Below are 14,974 nucleotides of genomic sequence, written 5' to 3'. Positions count from 1 at the left end.
CACTGGAAAAAACAGTACCGGAGCTATCTATGTCCATGTTGCATACGTGTGGCATCTGTGTGCAGTCCGTGTGATGCATCAGTGTGACACATACCAGCGCCTGGGAAAAGCTGTACAGTTCACGCTGTTCCCAGGCACAGGCTGCTGAAGGCAGCTCTTATTGTCTCCTAGTCTCCCTGATATCAGTGCAACCAAGCAACAGCTGACATGTGCCCGCAATAGGCATGGGCGGAATCATGATCCGCCCGCTCCTATTAGCTAGTTAAATGCCGCTGTCATACTCTAACAGAGGTATTTAACACGCGCTTACGGCCATTGGGCTGGAAATACACGCACCGCTGACCCCGTCACGTGAATGGGGTCAGCGGTGCATTGGTATTAAAACCAGAGGTCTCCTTGAGACCTCTATGGTTGTTGATGCCAGATTACTATGAGCGCCACCCTGTGGTCGGCGCTCATAGCAATGCTGTAATTCTACTACATAGCAGCGATCTGAGCATCGCCTCTATGTAGCAGAGGCGATCAAGTTGTGGCATCTTCTAGCCTCCCATAGACTATTGAAGCATGGCAAATGTAAAAAAAATGTGTTTAAAAATATGAAAAAAATAAAAAAACATAAAAGTTCAAATCACTCCCCTTTCACCCCATTCAAAACAAAACAATAAAAATAAAATCAAACCTACACATATTTGGTATTGCCCCGATTAGAATCTATCAAAGTAAAAATGGAATAACCTGATTGCTAAATGGGGTAGTGAGAAAAAAATCAAAGCGCAAGAATTATGTTTTTTCGGTCTCTGCAACAATGCATTAAAATGCAATAATGGGCGATCAAAAGAACATATCTGCACAAAAGTGGTATCATTAAAAATGTCAGCTCGGCGTGCAAAAAATAATCCCTCACCCAACCCGAGATCACGAAATATAGAGACGCTATGGGTATCGGAAAATTGCGCAACTGTTTTTTAAACAAAATTTAGAATTTTTTTTCACCACTTAGATAAAAAAGAACCTAGACATGTTTGGTGTCCATGAACTCGTAATGACCTGGAAGATCATAATGGCAGATCAGTTTTAGGATTTAGTGAATCTAGCAAAAAAGCCAAACAAAAAACAAGTGTGGGTTTGTACTTTTTTTTTCAATTTCAACGCACTTGGAATTTTTTCCCCATTTTTGAGTACACGACATGGTAAAACCAATGGTGTAATTCAAAAGTACAACTCATCATGCAAAAAATAAGCCCTCACATGGCCGTATTGACAGAAAAATAAAAAAAAGTTATGGCTTTGGGAAGAAGGGGAGCGAAAATGCAAAACCAAAAAAGCCTCGGTCATGAAAGGGTTAATGCTTTATTCCAATAATGCACTGAAGGAGTTAAGATACTTATTGAATGTAGCTTTGAGGACTTTAAGGCATGCAGTTTTAGGATAGTGTGACTTTTAGGTATTTTCAGTCACATAGGCCCCTCAAAGTCACTTCAAATGCGATGTGGTTCCTAAATAATTGGTTTTGTAAATTTTGTTGGAAAAATGAAAAATTGCTGATACATTTGTGAAATAGATATAGACATGTTCTAAATGTTATTTATCTATTTTGTGTTGTATAGCTATCTGGTTTAGGGGCATAAAAAATCAAAGTTTGAAAATTGCAAAATGTTCTCATTTTTTGTAAATGTTCACTATTTTCATAAATAAATGTAAATCATATCTACCAAAATTTACCGTTATCGTGGAGTACAACATGTCATAAAAGGCAATCTCAGAATGACTGGATTATGTTGAAGCAGAGTTATTACCTTTTAAATCGACACTGGTCAGAATTTCAAAAAGTGGCCTTTGCAGGAAGGTGAAAACAGGCTTCGGGGTTAAATAATTTTGAACGCAATTGCATGTTCAAAGAGCCTTCACCATCAGCTTGTTGAAGTTGTGAATAGTCGCACTAATGGATACTAGATTAAAAAGTTTGTGTTTTTTTGTGATTGCAGTTTTTTAGGTCCCTTAATATAAAGAAGTTATTTAAAAAAACGTAAAAGTTTAGAAGACCCACATTTTATGGGGTGCTGATATTAATATTCTGTTTTTTTGTTTGGTTTTCTTAAATTCTATTTTAGATTAAGTTAAAAAATAAATGGCAAAAACTGTGACCCCTCTTTACTGGATATTATTATTATTACTATTTTAGAATTAGGATATGTTAATTTTTTGTTCATGATTTACAGTAATGTACCAATGGACCTTGAAATGGCTAGTGCTTAAACAAATGATATAGTGTGCCGCCCATGAGTTATAAGTGGAAAAAATTGACTTCATTGCAGTTTTATTGAAAATGTTATGTATATAACAGTCACATAAGCTTCAAAGAACGAATAGTTTGACACTTTGGCGTGGAAAACGCTATTCCACAAAATAGTACAAAGCACACCCAGGCAGATGCTGACATTTTATTTTATTATTGTAAAAACAGTACCTGCTGTATGTTAAATTAATTTGTGATATTTTTACAGTTTTAGAAAAATGTGGTAAAATATCCATGACAATATGACTTTTAAGTAAATAAAACAGTAACTGTCACTATGGCTATAAGAATGCAAACTAGGAGTGCCAAAAATGCAAATAGTTTACAGTATTTGGAATTCTTCTGTTCCTTCTCTTTCTTCTTCAGCAAAGAGTCATACCCAGGTGTATAAATATCTTCTAGCCAATAATGTAAATCATGTGGGTTCTCCTGTAAAAAAATAAGAATTGTCTTTGGTAAGGACTTGAATTCACAGTATTGGTCACATCCTAGTTAAAGAGGTATTCCCATCTCCAAGATCCTGTCCCAATATGTAGTAGTAATAATATTAGCTTATACCTCCAAATAGAAATGTAGTATAGCTTTTCTAACTCGCTATGTCTCTTTCCTCATGTGCAGACACTGCAGGTATCCATGGCTATGACCACTGGCAACTAGCTAACTAAGCTAACTAACTGTCACTATATCGGTGGTAGTAACCATGGATACCTAAGGTCCTGTAATGCCTGCACACGAGGAAAGAGACATAGCGAATCAGAAAAACTATACTACATTTCTAATTGGAGGAATTTTCTAATATTATTACACCTACTATATATTGGAATAGGATCTTGGAGATGGGAATACTCCTTTAAGTGTCTTTGCATTTATCATAAATCAAGTTTTAATTCCTAAGATAGTAAGATAGCTTCTGTGATACTTTCAAGTTCCTTTGTGAAGGCTTTTCCATGGTGTTGCCCACCTGTCACCCATCAATCTCTGGCTGTCGTTGCTTCATAGGCAAAAGCTGAACTAATCGCTGAATAGGATAGTCTCCCATCTCAGCCACTAATGACATCTTGCTCTGCACCTTGATAGCCTTTGAGAGCAGTGGTGTGATTGAAGACCTGTAGCTGGATGTCTAATTTCATTTGCAGTATAGATTGGATCACTAAACACCATTCTTAGAATCTGACGAAAGTACATGGGCAACACCATTAATAGGTCTTCATGAGGGAAAGTCAGTTTGGTGTTGCAATTTCAATGTTGAGGAGTGTATAATATTCATAATAACAAAAGTGGACTTGTATTCTGTATCTGTGAGATGAAAAAGGCTACAATAAGCCATTCGGTTTAGTCATGTGCTTTGGCAAAAATATACAGTCTTGCATGAAATCCAGAAAGGTAATCAGGCATTAAACTCTACCAAGTGAATGAACAACCAACAAACTTACATCAAAGTAAAAACCGGTCAATTCGAAAATAGGGCATCTTGTGCCCATTTTGGTTGTGTTGCTGTCAATGGTTGGCAACAACAATTGGCTTGTGAGCAGGACCCTTATGGTCATTTTCACAGTTAGACAAATTCCAGCCAACCAGAGGGGAGTACACTCTCTTCCCAGTGGAGTAAATGTAGAGCCCAGCGCTGAATTCCATTCTGTATTCCATTCCATCAATTCTGCCCAATTCTACCCAGTGGAACAGAAGATTTTTGCTGACACTTTACAGTTCTGGTGCATAGGAAACTGCAAATGGTCCTGTAGAAAATTAATAGCTGCTGAGTAAAAAAAAACAGACTGTATACGGACAGCACATGGATGAGAATTGAGAAAAAATTGTCCCACTCTCCCGGATGAGAATGGTACCGATTGTTTACATGCTAGTGTGAGTGAGCCCTTATAATGTGATATTCAGCAACAGGGATACCAAATCTCAGCTAATGAAAACCCTTTTCTTTAAAGAGAGGAGACATCATATATCTATAACCTTAGGATAGGCCATGGATTAGTGGTAGTTATAAGTCTGGGCACCCCAGTCAATCAGCAGTTTGGAGGGGCAGCATTACTCTTGGAAGTGCTGTAACCTCTTGAATGTGTGCACTGGTCCATCTACCTGGATGCCACAGACTTATTAGCAGTAGCACTAGACATTGCAGAGTTATCCTTTCTTGTTCTTTTTGAAGTGGTGTTGCAGATTTTTCCTTTTCTGTTTGGTTGCGCAAGTGTTGGACCCGGATAAAATTATTCTGATGGCCTAAGTAATGTCCATTAATATTGTGAACCCCAAAGTCACTTTAAATATTAGAATTTGATTCCTCCTTTATCATGAAGTGTTGTTGTTTTTCTCTACATGTCTGCTGCTTTATTGACAGCTATGGCACAGTAGGGTACTTGAAAAAGAGACCTCTGGCAACCCTTGTTTTTGCATTCTTTTTATTTTAAACAACTCTGTTGGTTTCTGCGGCTGGCAAAGACCTGTAGCACCAACCGGAAATTTGCCAAGGAAATTTTCATGGTCATGTGATTTTAGCATCATGGTCATTTGATCAAGACAACACACCAAAAAAGCGCAATAAAGTTATGTACTTATGAAATCTATTGAAGAGGCAGAGTTTTATTTCTGGTGGGATACAATCCCAGGAGCCTTGAGTTCCTGTGTGTTGCCAGTGTAAATCCTGGCAGCCAGGGCCGGCTCCAGGTTTTTGAGGGCCCCGGGCGAAAGAGTCTCAGTGGGCCCCCCCTTTAACACATACCCCGATTCATGATCGCATATAAACACAGCCATCTAGTATATTACACTGCCCACGTAGTATATAGCAGCCCATGTAGTATATAGCAGCCCACGTAGAATATAGCAGCCCATGTAGTATATAGCACAGCCCACGTAGTATATAGCAGCGCAGCCCACGTAGTATATAGCAGCCCACGTAGTATATAGCAGCGCAGCCCACGTAGTATATAGCAGCGCATCCCACGTAGTATATAGCAGCGCAGCCCACGTAGTATATAGCAGCGCAGCAGAGCCCACGTAGTATATAGCAGCGCAGCCCACGTAGTATATAGCAGCGCAGCCCACGTAGTATATAGCAGCGCAGCCCACGTAGCATATAGCAGCGCCGCCCACGTAGTATATAGCAGCGCAGCCCACATAGTATATAGCAGCGCCGCCCACGTAGTATATAGCAGCGCAGCCCACGTAGTATATAGCAGCGCAGCCCACGTAGTATATAGCAGCGCAGCCCACGTAGTATATAACAGCGCAGCCCACGTAGTATATAGCAGCGCAGCCCACGTAGTATATAGCAGTGCAGCCCACGTAGTATATAGCAGCGCAGCCGAGCCCACGTAGTATATAGCAGCGCAGCCCACGTAGTATATAGCAGCGCCACTCAGGCACTGGTAGGACTAGGAGCTCCTCCTGAATCTGCCTCATAAGTTCAGCAGCACTGCAGCCAGCCAGGGGCGGAGAGCAGAGCAGAGAACGTGCTCTCTCCGCCCACAAACAATGTCACACTGGCTGCCTTCTCTTAACCCCTATGTGTGCCTGCCTGGCTGCACTGACTGAGTGAGAAGATGCTTGTGTCAGAGCTGGCACATAGGGGTTAAGAGAACGCAGCCAGCAGTGACTTTGTGGGCGGAGAGAGCACGTTATCTCCTGCTCTGCTCTCCCAGCTGTATCTATGACAGCGTGAGTGGGCCCCCCTCTCTCCCCAGGGCCCCGGCATTTGCCCGGTGCGCCGGGTGCTGAAGCCAGCCCTGCTGGCAGCCCACCCTAGAAGTGAGAAGAGTCTAGACAGCAGGAGAGAGTCTCTCCTCCCCTTTTGGACTGGTTAGTATACTTACCTTACCCTCTTTTACTTTTGTTTTCTGTTTAGCCCAAGAACTAATGCACTTTTTTCCTTACTTCTAAGACAACTTGAGTAAAATAATCTAAATATATCTTAGTCTCATCTTGAGTCTGGCATTTTGTACTTTTTTTTGATTTGGTGTTTGTATTTGTTTTGGAGTTTAATTTGAGGTCATCTTAATTTTGTAGTCTGTGTTGAGGTCTGAATATATTTGTTTCGCTATATTGGCAGCATTTGGTACCATGAAGGCGAAAATTCCTCAAACTGCAATAATCAGAAGTCATCATGGTGGTCAGGTCCGAAAGGAAGAGAAAAGGAAGGAAAATGTCTGCAGAATATACATCACTTGTGAGTCACTGCACCTGACTGTACTGTATTCGGTTATATGGTCTGCAGAGTCCTTGAGTAGAACTTGTATCTATCATGGCGAACTCAGTCGAGGGGTTCAAGAGAGGCCTGGATGTCTTCCTGGAGCAGAACAATATTGTATCATACAATTATTAGGTTCTGTAGAAGGACGTAGATCTGGGGATTTATTATGATGGAATATAGGCTGAACTGGATGGACAAATGTCTTTTTTCGGCCTTACTAACTATGTTACTATGTTACTATGTTACCACTGCATGGTCACTGGCGGTATTTTGCAATGCCTTACTACAGTACCAATGTTAACAACTATGACCTTTGTTTTTCTGCCCATCTTTGTGGTTATCCCTGTTTATGCTTCCGCACACCTCAAAGCGCTAGATGTTTTTTGGGGGAGACCATACCCTTGCATACCTTCATATATAGAGAGAGCTTTGGATTTGGTAACTGACTGTCATAATCCTGAACGGTCCATGATGGTTGTTTCTTCTTTGTTTCAACTTTATGCCCTTTCGGTACATCCTTGTATAGTGGGTTACTTTTAATTGCAGATTTCAGTATTTCTGGAGTAAAGTGATCGACAAGTGTTTTGTCAAGTACTGTTGAGCTGTCCTGTGTTGATGGCTGTTGAGGTTCTTTGACATTGGCGGTATCTTTCTGTTTTAAAATAAATATTCATGAATGCATACCTTAATATAAAAGACTATGTTGCAGTAACACAATCATGCATTACATGAATTACGGTAATATTTATAATTTCATCTTAGAATTTTATTATATTCTGGATCAACATGTCGGGCATGTTAGGTTAGGGTATGGGTTGAATTAGATGGACTTAAAGTCTTCCTTCAACCTTAAAAACTATGTTACCATGTTACTTTGTTGCTACAGTTACATAGTTACATACTGTAGGTTAAAAAAATGCCTACATTTACATTAAGAATATTTTTGTGTTGCTCTATGGGTAACTAAGGATTGCTGTGTGCAAATCTGTCTCCCTGCCAATTAATACATCAGATCTGGATATATTTTATCTTCTTTCTCAAAATTATATTTTTCACTCTAGTTGTAGTTTGATGTTCATCCCCAGAAAAACAGGCCAAAAATATGCACATTACTCTGATGTGCTGCATGTTTGGCAAAACAATGGAATCGGCTTCTAAAACTCACCTAATCTGTATTCCCTGACTCTAATATTATACCCAAACTAGGTGCTGATAAAAGATGAAAACGGCTCTTAACCCCTTCCCGACCTTTGACGCCACGTAGGCGTCATGAAAGTCGGTGCCAATCCGACCCATGACGCCTATGCGGCGTCATGGAAAGATCGCGTCCCTGCAGACCGGGTGAAAGGGTTAACTCCCATTTCACCCGATCTGCAGGGACAGGGGGAGTGGTAGTTTAGCCCAGGGGGGGTGGCTTCACCCCCTCGTGGCTACGATCGCTCTGATTGGCTGTTGAAAGTGAAACTGCCAATCAGAGCGATTTGTAATATTTCACCCATTATAACGGGTGAAATATTACAATCCAGCCATGGCCGATGCTGAAATATCATCGGCCATGGCTGGAAATACTAGTGTGCCCCCACCCCACCCCTCCGATCGCCCCCCCACCCCCCCGATCTGGCCGGTACACTGCTCCGGCTCCCCTCCATCCAGTGCTCCGCTCCCCCCCGTGCTCGTGTCCGCTCCCCCCGTGCTCCAATCACCCCCCCGTGCTCCAATCACCCCCCCTGCACTCCGATCCACCCCCCCCGTGCTCCGTTCCACCCCCCCCGTGCTCCGTTCCAGCCCCCCCGTGCTCCGTTCCACGCCCCCCGCGCTCCGTTCCACCCCTCCCGCGCTCCGATTCCCCCCCCCGTGCTCCGATCCCCCCCCCCGTGGTCCCCCCCCACCCTATCATACTTACCGATCCAGCCGTGGTCCCGTCCGTCTTCTCCCGGGCGCCGCCATCTTCCAAAATGGCGGGCGCATGCGCAGTGCGCCCGCCGAATCTGCCGGCCGGCAGATTCGTTCCAAAGTGCATTTTGATCACTGAGATATAATCTATCTCAGTGATCAAAATAAAAAAAATAATAAATGACCCCCCCCCCCCCTTTGTCACCCCCATAGGTAGGGACAATAAAAAAATAAAGAAATTTTTTTTTTCCACTAATGTTAGAATAGGGTTAGGGTTAGGGGTAGGGTTAGGGTTAGGGGTAGGGTTAGGGGTAGGGTTAGGGGTAGGGCTAGGGCTAGGGTTAGGGTTAGGGTTAGGGTTAGGGGTAGGGTTAGGGTTAGGAATGTGCACACGTATTCTGGTCCTCTGCGGATTTTTCCGCTGCGGATTTGATAAATCCGCAGTGCTAAACCGCTGCGGATTTATGGCGGATTTACCGCGTTTTTTTCTGCGCATTTCACTGCGGTTTTACAATTGCGATTTTCTATTGGAGCAGTTGTAAAACCGCTGCGGAATCCGCACAAAGAAGTGACATGCTGCGGAATGTAAACCGCTGCGTTTCCGTGCAGTTTTTCCGCAGCATGTGTACAGCGATTTTTGTTTCCCATAGGTTTACATTGAACTGTACACTCATGGGAAACTGCTGCGGATCCGCAGCGTTTTCCGCAGCGTGTGCACATACCTTTAGAATTAGGCTATGTGCACACGGTGCTGATTTGGCTGCGGATTCGCAGCAGTGTTCCATCAGGTTTACAGTACCATGTAAACATATGAAAAACCAAATCCGCTGTGCCCATGGTGCGGAAAATACCGCGCGGGAACGCTGCGTTGTATTTTCCGCAGCATGTCAATTCTTTGTGCGGATTCCGCAGCGTTTTACACCTGTTCCTCAATAGGAATCCGCAGGTGAAATCCGCACAAAAAACACTGGAAATCCGCGGAAAATCCGCAGGTAAAACACAGTGCCTTTTACCCGCAGATTTTTCAAAAATGGTGCGGAAATATCTCACACGAATCCGCAACGTGGGCACATAGCCTTAGGGTTAGGGTTGGAATTAGGGTTGTGGTTAGGGTTAGGGGTGTGTTGGGGTTAGTGTTGTGGTTAGGGGTGTGTTGGGGTTAGGGTTGTGATTAGGATTATGGCTACAGTTGGGATTAGGGTTAGGGGTGTGTTGGGGTTAGTGTTGGAGTTAGAATTGAGGGGTTACCACTGTTTAGGCACATCAGGGGTCTCCAAACGCAACATGGCGCCACCATTGATTCCAGCCAATCTCGTATTCAAAAAGTCAAATGGTGCTCCCTCACTTCCGAGCCCTGACGTGTGCCCAAACAGTGGTTTACCCCCACATATGGGGTATCAGCGTACTCAGGACAAACTGCGCAACAATTACTGGGGTCCAATTTCTCCTGTTACCCTTGTGAATCTAAAAAAATGCTTGCTAAAACATAATTTTTGAGGAAAGAAAAATGATTTTTTATTTTCACGGCTCTGCGTTGTAAACGTCTGTGAAGCACTTGGGGGTTCAAAGTGCTCACCACTATCTAGATAAGTTCCTTGGGGGGTCTAGTTTCTAAAATGGGGTCACTTGTGGGGGGTTTCTACTGTTTAGGCACACCAGGGGCTCTGCAAACGCAACGTGACACCCGCAGACCATTCCATCAAAGTCTGCATTTCAAAAGTCACTACTTCCCTTCTGAGCCCCGACGTGTGCCCAAACAGTGGTTTACCCCCACATATGGGGTATCAGCGTACTCAGGAGAAACTGGACAACAACTTTTGGGGTCCAATTTCTCCTGTTACCCTTGGGAAAATAAAAAATTCTGGGCTAAATAATTATTTTTGAGGAAAGAAAACGTATTTATTATTTTCACGGCTCTGCATTATAAACTTCTATGAAGCACTTGGGGGTTCAAAGTGCTCACCACACATCTAGATAAGTTCCTTTCAGGGTCTAGTTTCCAAAATGGGGTCACTTGTGGGGGGTTTCTACTGTTTAGGCACATCAGGGGCTCTGCAAACGCAACGTGACGCCCGCAGAGCATTCCATCAAAGTCTGCATTTCAAAACGTCACTACTTCAATTCCAAGCCCCGGCATGTGCCCAAACAGTAGTTTACCCCCACATATGGGGTATCACCGTACTCAGGAGAAACTGGACAACAAATATTGGGGTCAAATTTCTCCTGTTACCCTTGGGAAAATTAAAAAATTCTGGGCTAAATAATTATTTTTGAGGAAAGAAAACGTATTTATTATTTTCACGGCTCTGCATTATAAACTTCTATGAAGCACTTGGGGGTTCAAAGTGCTCACCACACATCTAGATAAGTTCCTTTGGGGGTCTAGTTTCCAAAATGGGGTCACTTGTGGGGGGTTTCTACTGTTAAGCCACATCAGGGGCTCTGCAAACGCAACGTGACGCCCACAGAGCATTCCATCAAAGTCTGCATTTCAAAACGTCACTACTTCACTTCCGAGCCCCGGCATGTGCCCAAACAGTGATTTACCCCCACATATGGGGTATCAGCGTACTCAGGAGAAACTGGACAACAACTTTTGGGGTCAAATTTCCCCTGTTACCCTTGGGAAAATAAAAAATTGCAGGCTAAAAGATCATTTTTGAGAAAATAATTTTTTTTTTTATTTTCATGGCTCTGCGTTATAAACTTCTGTGAAGCACTTGGGGGTTCAAAGTCCTCACCACACATCTAGATTAGTTCCTTTGGGGGTCTAGTTTCTAAAATGGTGTCATTTCTGGGGGATCTCCAATGTTTAGGCACACAGGGGCTCTCCAAACGTGACATGGTGTCCGCTAATGATTGGAGCTAATTTTCCATTTAAAAAGCCAAATGGCGTGCCATCCCTTCCGAGCCCTGCCGTGCGCCCAAACAGTGGTTTACCCCCACATATGGGGTATCAGCGTACTCAGGACAAACTGGACAACAATATTTGGGGTCTAATTTCTCCTATTATCCTTGGCAAAATAGGAAATTCCAGGCTAAAAATCATTTTTGAGGAAAGAAAAATTATTTTTTATTTTCATGGCTCTGCGTTATAAACTTCTGTGAAGCACCTGGGGGTTTAAAGTGCTCAATATGCATCTAGATAAGTTCCTTGGGGGGTCTAGTTTCCAAAATGGGGTCACTTGTGCGGGAGCTCCAATGTTTAGGCACACAGGGGCTCTCCAAACGCGACATGGTGTCCGCTAACAATTGGAGCTAATTTTCCATTCAAAAAGTCAAATGGCGCGCCTTCTCTTCCGAGCCCTGCCGAGTGCCCAAACAGTGGTTTACCCCCACATATGAGGTATCGGCGTACTCGGGAGAAATTGCCCAACAAATTTTATGATCCATTTTATCCTACTGCCCATGTGAAAATGAAAAAATTGAGGCGAAAAGAATTTTTTTGTGAAAAAAAATTACTTTTTCATTTTTACAGATCAATTTGTGAAACACCTGAGGGTTTAAAGTGCTCACTAGGCATCTAAATTCGTTCCTTGGGGGGTCTAGTTTCCAAAATGGGGTCACTTGTGGGGGAGCGCCAATGTTTAGGCACACAGGAGCTAGCCAAACGCGACATGGTGTCCGCTAACGATGGAAATAATTTTTCATTCAAAAAGTCAAATGGCGCTCCTTCCCTTCCGAGCCTTACCATGTGCCCAAACAGTGGTTTACCTCCACATGTGAGGTATTGGTGTACTCAGGAGAAATTGCCCAACACATTTTAGGATCCATTTTATCCTGTTGCCCATGTGAAAATGAAAAAATTGAGGCTAAAAGAATTTTTTTGTGAAAAAAAAGTACTTTTTCATTTTTACGGATCAATTTGTGAAGCACCTGGGGGTTCAAAGTGCTCACTATGCATCTAGATAAGTTCCTTGGGGCGTCTAGTTTCCAAAATGGGGTCACTTGTGGGGGAGCTCCAATTTTTAGGCACACGGGGGCTCTCCAAACGTGACATGGTGTCCGCTAAAGAGTGGAGCCAATTTTTGATTCAAAAAGTCAAATGGCGCTCCTTCCCTTCCAAGCCCTGCCGTGCGCCAAAACAGTGGTTTACCCCCAGATATGAGGTATCAGCGTACTCAGGACAAATTGGACAACAACTTTCGTGGTTCAGTTTCTCCTTTTACCATTGGGAAAATAAAAAAATTGTTGCTAAAAGATAATTTTTGTGACTAAAAAGTTAAATGTTCATTTTTTCCTTCCATGTTGCTTCTGCTGCTGTGAAGCACCTGAAGGGTTAATAAACTTCTTGAATGTGGTTTTGAGTACCTTGAGGGGTGCAGTTTTTAGAATGGTGTCACTTTTGGGTATTTTCAGCCATATAGACCCCTCAAACTGACTTCAAATGTGAGGTGGTCCCTAAAAAAAATGGTTTTGTAAATTTCGTTGTAAAAATGACAAATCGCTGGTCGAATTTTAACCCTTATAACTTCCTAACAAAAAAAAATTTTGTTTCCAAAATTGTGCTGATGTAAAGTAAACATGTGGGAAATGTTATTTATTAACTATTTTGTGTCACATATCTCTCTGGTTTAACAGAATAAAAATTCAAAATGTGAAAATTGCGAAATTTTCAAAATTTTCGCCAAATTTCCGTGTTTATCACAAATAAATGCAGAATTTATTGACCTAAATTTACCACTAACATGAAGCCCAATATGTCACGAAAAAACAATCTCAGAACCGCTAGGATCCGTTGAAGCGTTCCTGAGTTATTACCTCATAAAGGGACACTGGTCAGAATTGCAAAAAACGGCAAGGTCTTTAAGGTCAAAATAGGCTGGGTCTTGAAGGGGTTAAATGTACTAGGTACAGGGAACTTAGATTAGTGGCACCACTCCATCATTGCAATAAAAAAAATGCTGAGCTGTGCTTTAAACATGTGAGTAACTTGAAAAGTGTAAAGATTCACATATTCAAAATTAATTTGTGTTGAGTTTTGCATTATCGCGGGACCAAAATATGCACAAAGCTTAAAAAAAAGGAATATTACTTCTTTACATTCATGTTATGAACTTTTTTTTAGGTTACGTGATGGATATCAAGGTCAAAATCCAGTAAGTCCCATTATGAACTCCATATATCCTATCATAGAACAGAAAAACAATAAGCCCAACACAATCATGAACGTAGCTTAGAATTCACTAAATACTGCTATTTAGCACTTCTTTTGATAAATGTATTAAGTATTACAATGTACTTGTTACATCATGATTTACAGTTCTAATTTGAATGTATGGGACAATATTGTTATGAGTAATGGTAACCTTTATTTTTTCCTTGAGCGAATCATTTTTTCATCTTTGAAATACAATGCAGCATATGTATTAAAATGTCTTGTGATGTATGAGATATAGGTCTTACTACTCCGGAGCTAGAGTATTTACTAGAGTATTTACTATAATATATATCTTGCTCTTTTGTAACTGAGGAAACGTGTAATCTATATAAATACGAGCATATGAAATGTGTTGGACAGGTTTCATGCCTGTGGCACAAATATATACTTAGGCTAAAAGATGACCTTTCTTTTCTCTGCCACATCTATATATGACCCACACTATGTTAATTTCTCGTTGTACTCACCTGTAGGTAAACCCTGTTGTGCCATTGTCTTGCATGTAAAGCAGCAGAATTTGTGAGTAAATTGTTCACATCCAAACGAAGGAATTTATCTGGGTGGTTGTTGTTTGGCAAAACAGAGAGATCCATGTTTCCAGCTCATTGCATGAGGTAAACCACATTAGAAGGCTACATCTGCTGGAGAATACAGTCTACATCCATTATTCATAAGAGGTGTCACAGCTATTGAAACTGTAATACATTGCTAGTCTAGATTCCACCCTGGATAACTTTAGGTCTTAGCTCTAAATTTTTTCCGATAAGGATATTTTCATGCAAAATTTAGTGGATAATCTATGTACTGTAACGTGAACAAGAACACCGTGTCCATAACTAGAAATTGAGTCTAGAGACTGATACATTGAAATGTTCAAAAGTGTTAATCTACACTATTCACAGTGTATGTGTAAATAGGGACTGAGTAGAGACGCAAACCAAGTCCTCTGAAATTTGGAGATCCTGATGAATTCAAACAATTTGCGATTCGCCTCTCTTATATTGCAAAAAACAAGTCCGGAACCATTTCACACATTGCTGAGGAGAGTGGGTTCAATATGACATCAGTTGTGGCTCTGTGGGATTCCCCTTAATGCCTAGAAGATATCACATCACATGGTCTAGGACAGGGGGGTTCACTATCACAGCCACTATAAAATATGTGAGCTATTTTATGGTTTTACAGCCTAGGGAGAGGACATCAGGCCACACAGCTCTCATCATTACATCATAGCAAAAAGTTAATTTATTTCAGTTCTTCCATACCAAAATGGCCTAAATCAAAGTGTGCTGTACTGTGGCAGTGCGGAATAATATAGAAAATTGGAGTGGTAATCTCAGCCTATGAATATTAATAGATGGATTCAAGGGATAGGGAGGTGCAAGACCTGCATAGTCAGTGCATTGCTTGATATGTGACATACTGC

The 14,974-nt window shown here is 41.8% G+C and overlaps 1 protein-coding gene across 1 annotated transcript; it reads right to left on the bottom strand.

The window, feature by feature from the left end:
- Positions 1-2,525: 2,525 nt before the first annotated feature.
- On the bottom strand, positions 2,526-14,281 carry MINAR2 (membrane integral NOTCH2 associated receptor 2). The gene is made up of 3 exons (XM_069745391.1): positions 14,016-14,281; positions 6,904-7,146; positions 2,526-2,725 (listed from the first exon to the last, which is right to left on the bottom strand). Exons 1-3 carry the CDS (start codon positions 14,139-14,141, stop codon positions 2,546-2,548), a joined length of 549 nt encoding a protein of 182 aa, XP_069601492.1. The 5' UTR covers positions 14,142-14,281; the 3' UTR covers positions 2,526-2,545.
- Positions 14,282-14,974: the final 693 nt, after the last annotated feature.

Source organism: Ranitomeya imitator, chromosome 1 (genome assembly GCF_032444005.1).
Source record: "Ranitomeya imitator isolate aRanImi1 chromosome 1, aRanImi1.pri, whole genome shotgun sequence".
Classification (NCBI taxonomy): Eukaryota; Metazoa; Chordata; class Amphibia; order Anura; family Dendrobatidae; genus Ranitomeya; species Ranitomeya imitator.
Note: the sequence above shows the minus strand (reverse complement) of the source record. Positions and strands in the feature narration are given on the sequence as shown.

Coding starts and splice junctions, on each gene's coding strand:
- MINAR2 (XM_069745391.1), bottom strand. CDS start 14,141: ATGGATCTCTCTGTTTTGCCAAACAACAACCACCCAGATAAATTCCTT. Junction 7,147..14,015: donor ACAACAGGGTTTACCTACAG/GTGAGTACAACG, acceptor ATTTTAAAACAG/AAAGATACCGCCAATGTCAA. Junction 2,726..6,903: donor AGCTCTCTCTATATATGAAG/GTATGCAAGGGT, acceptor ATTTTTTTACAG/GAGAACCCACATGATTTACA.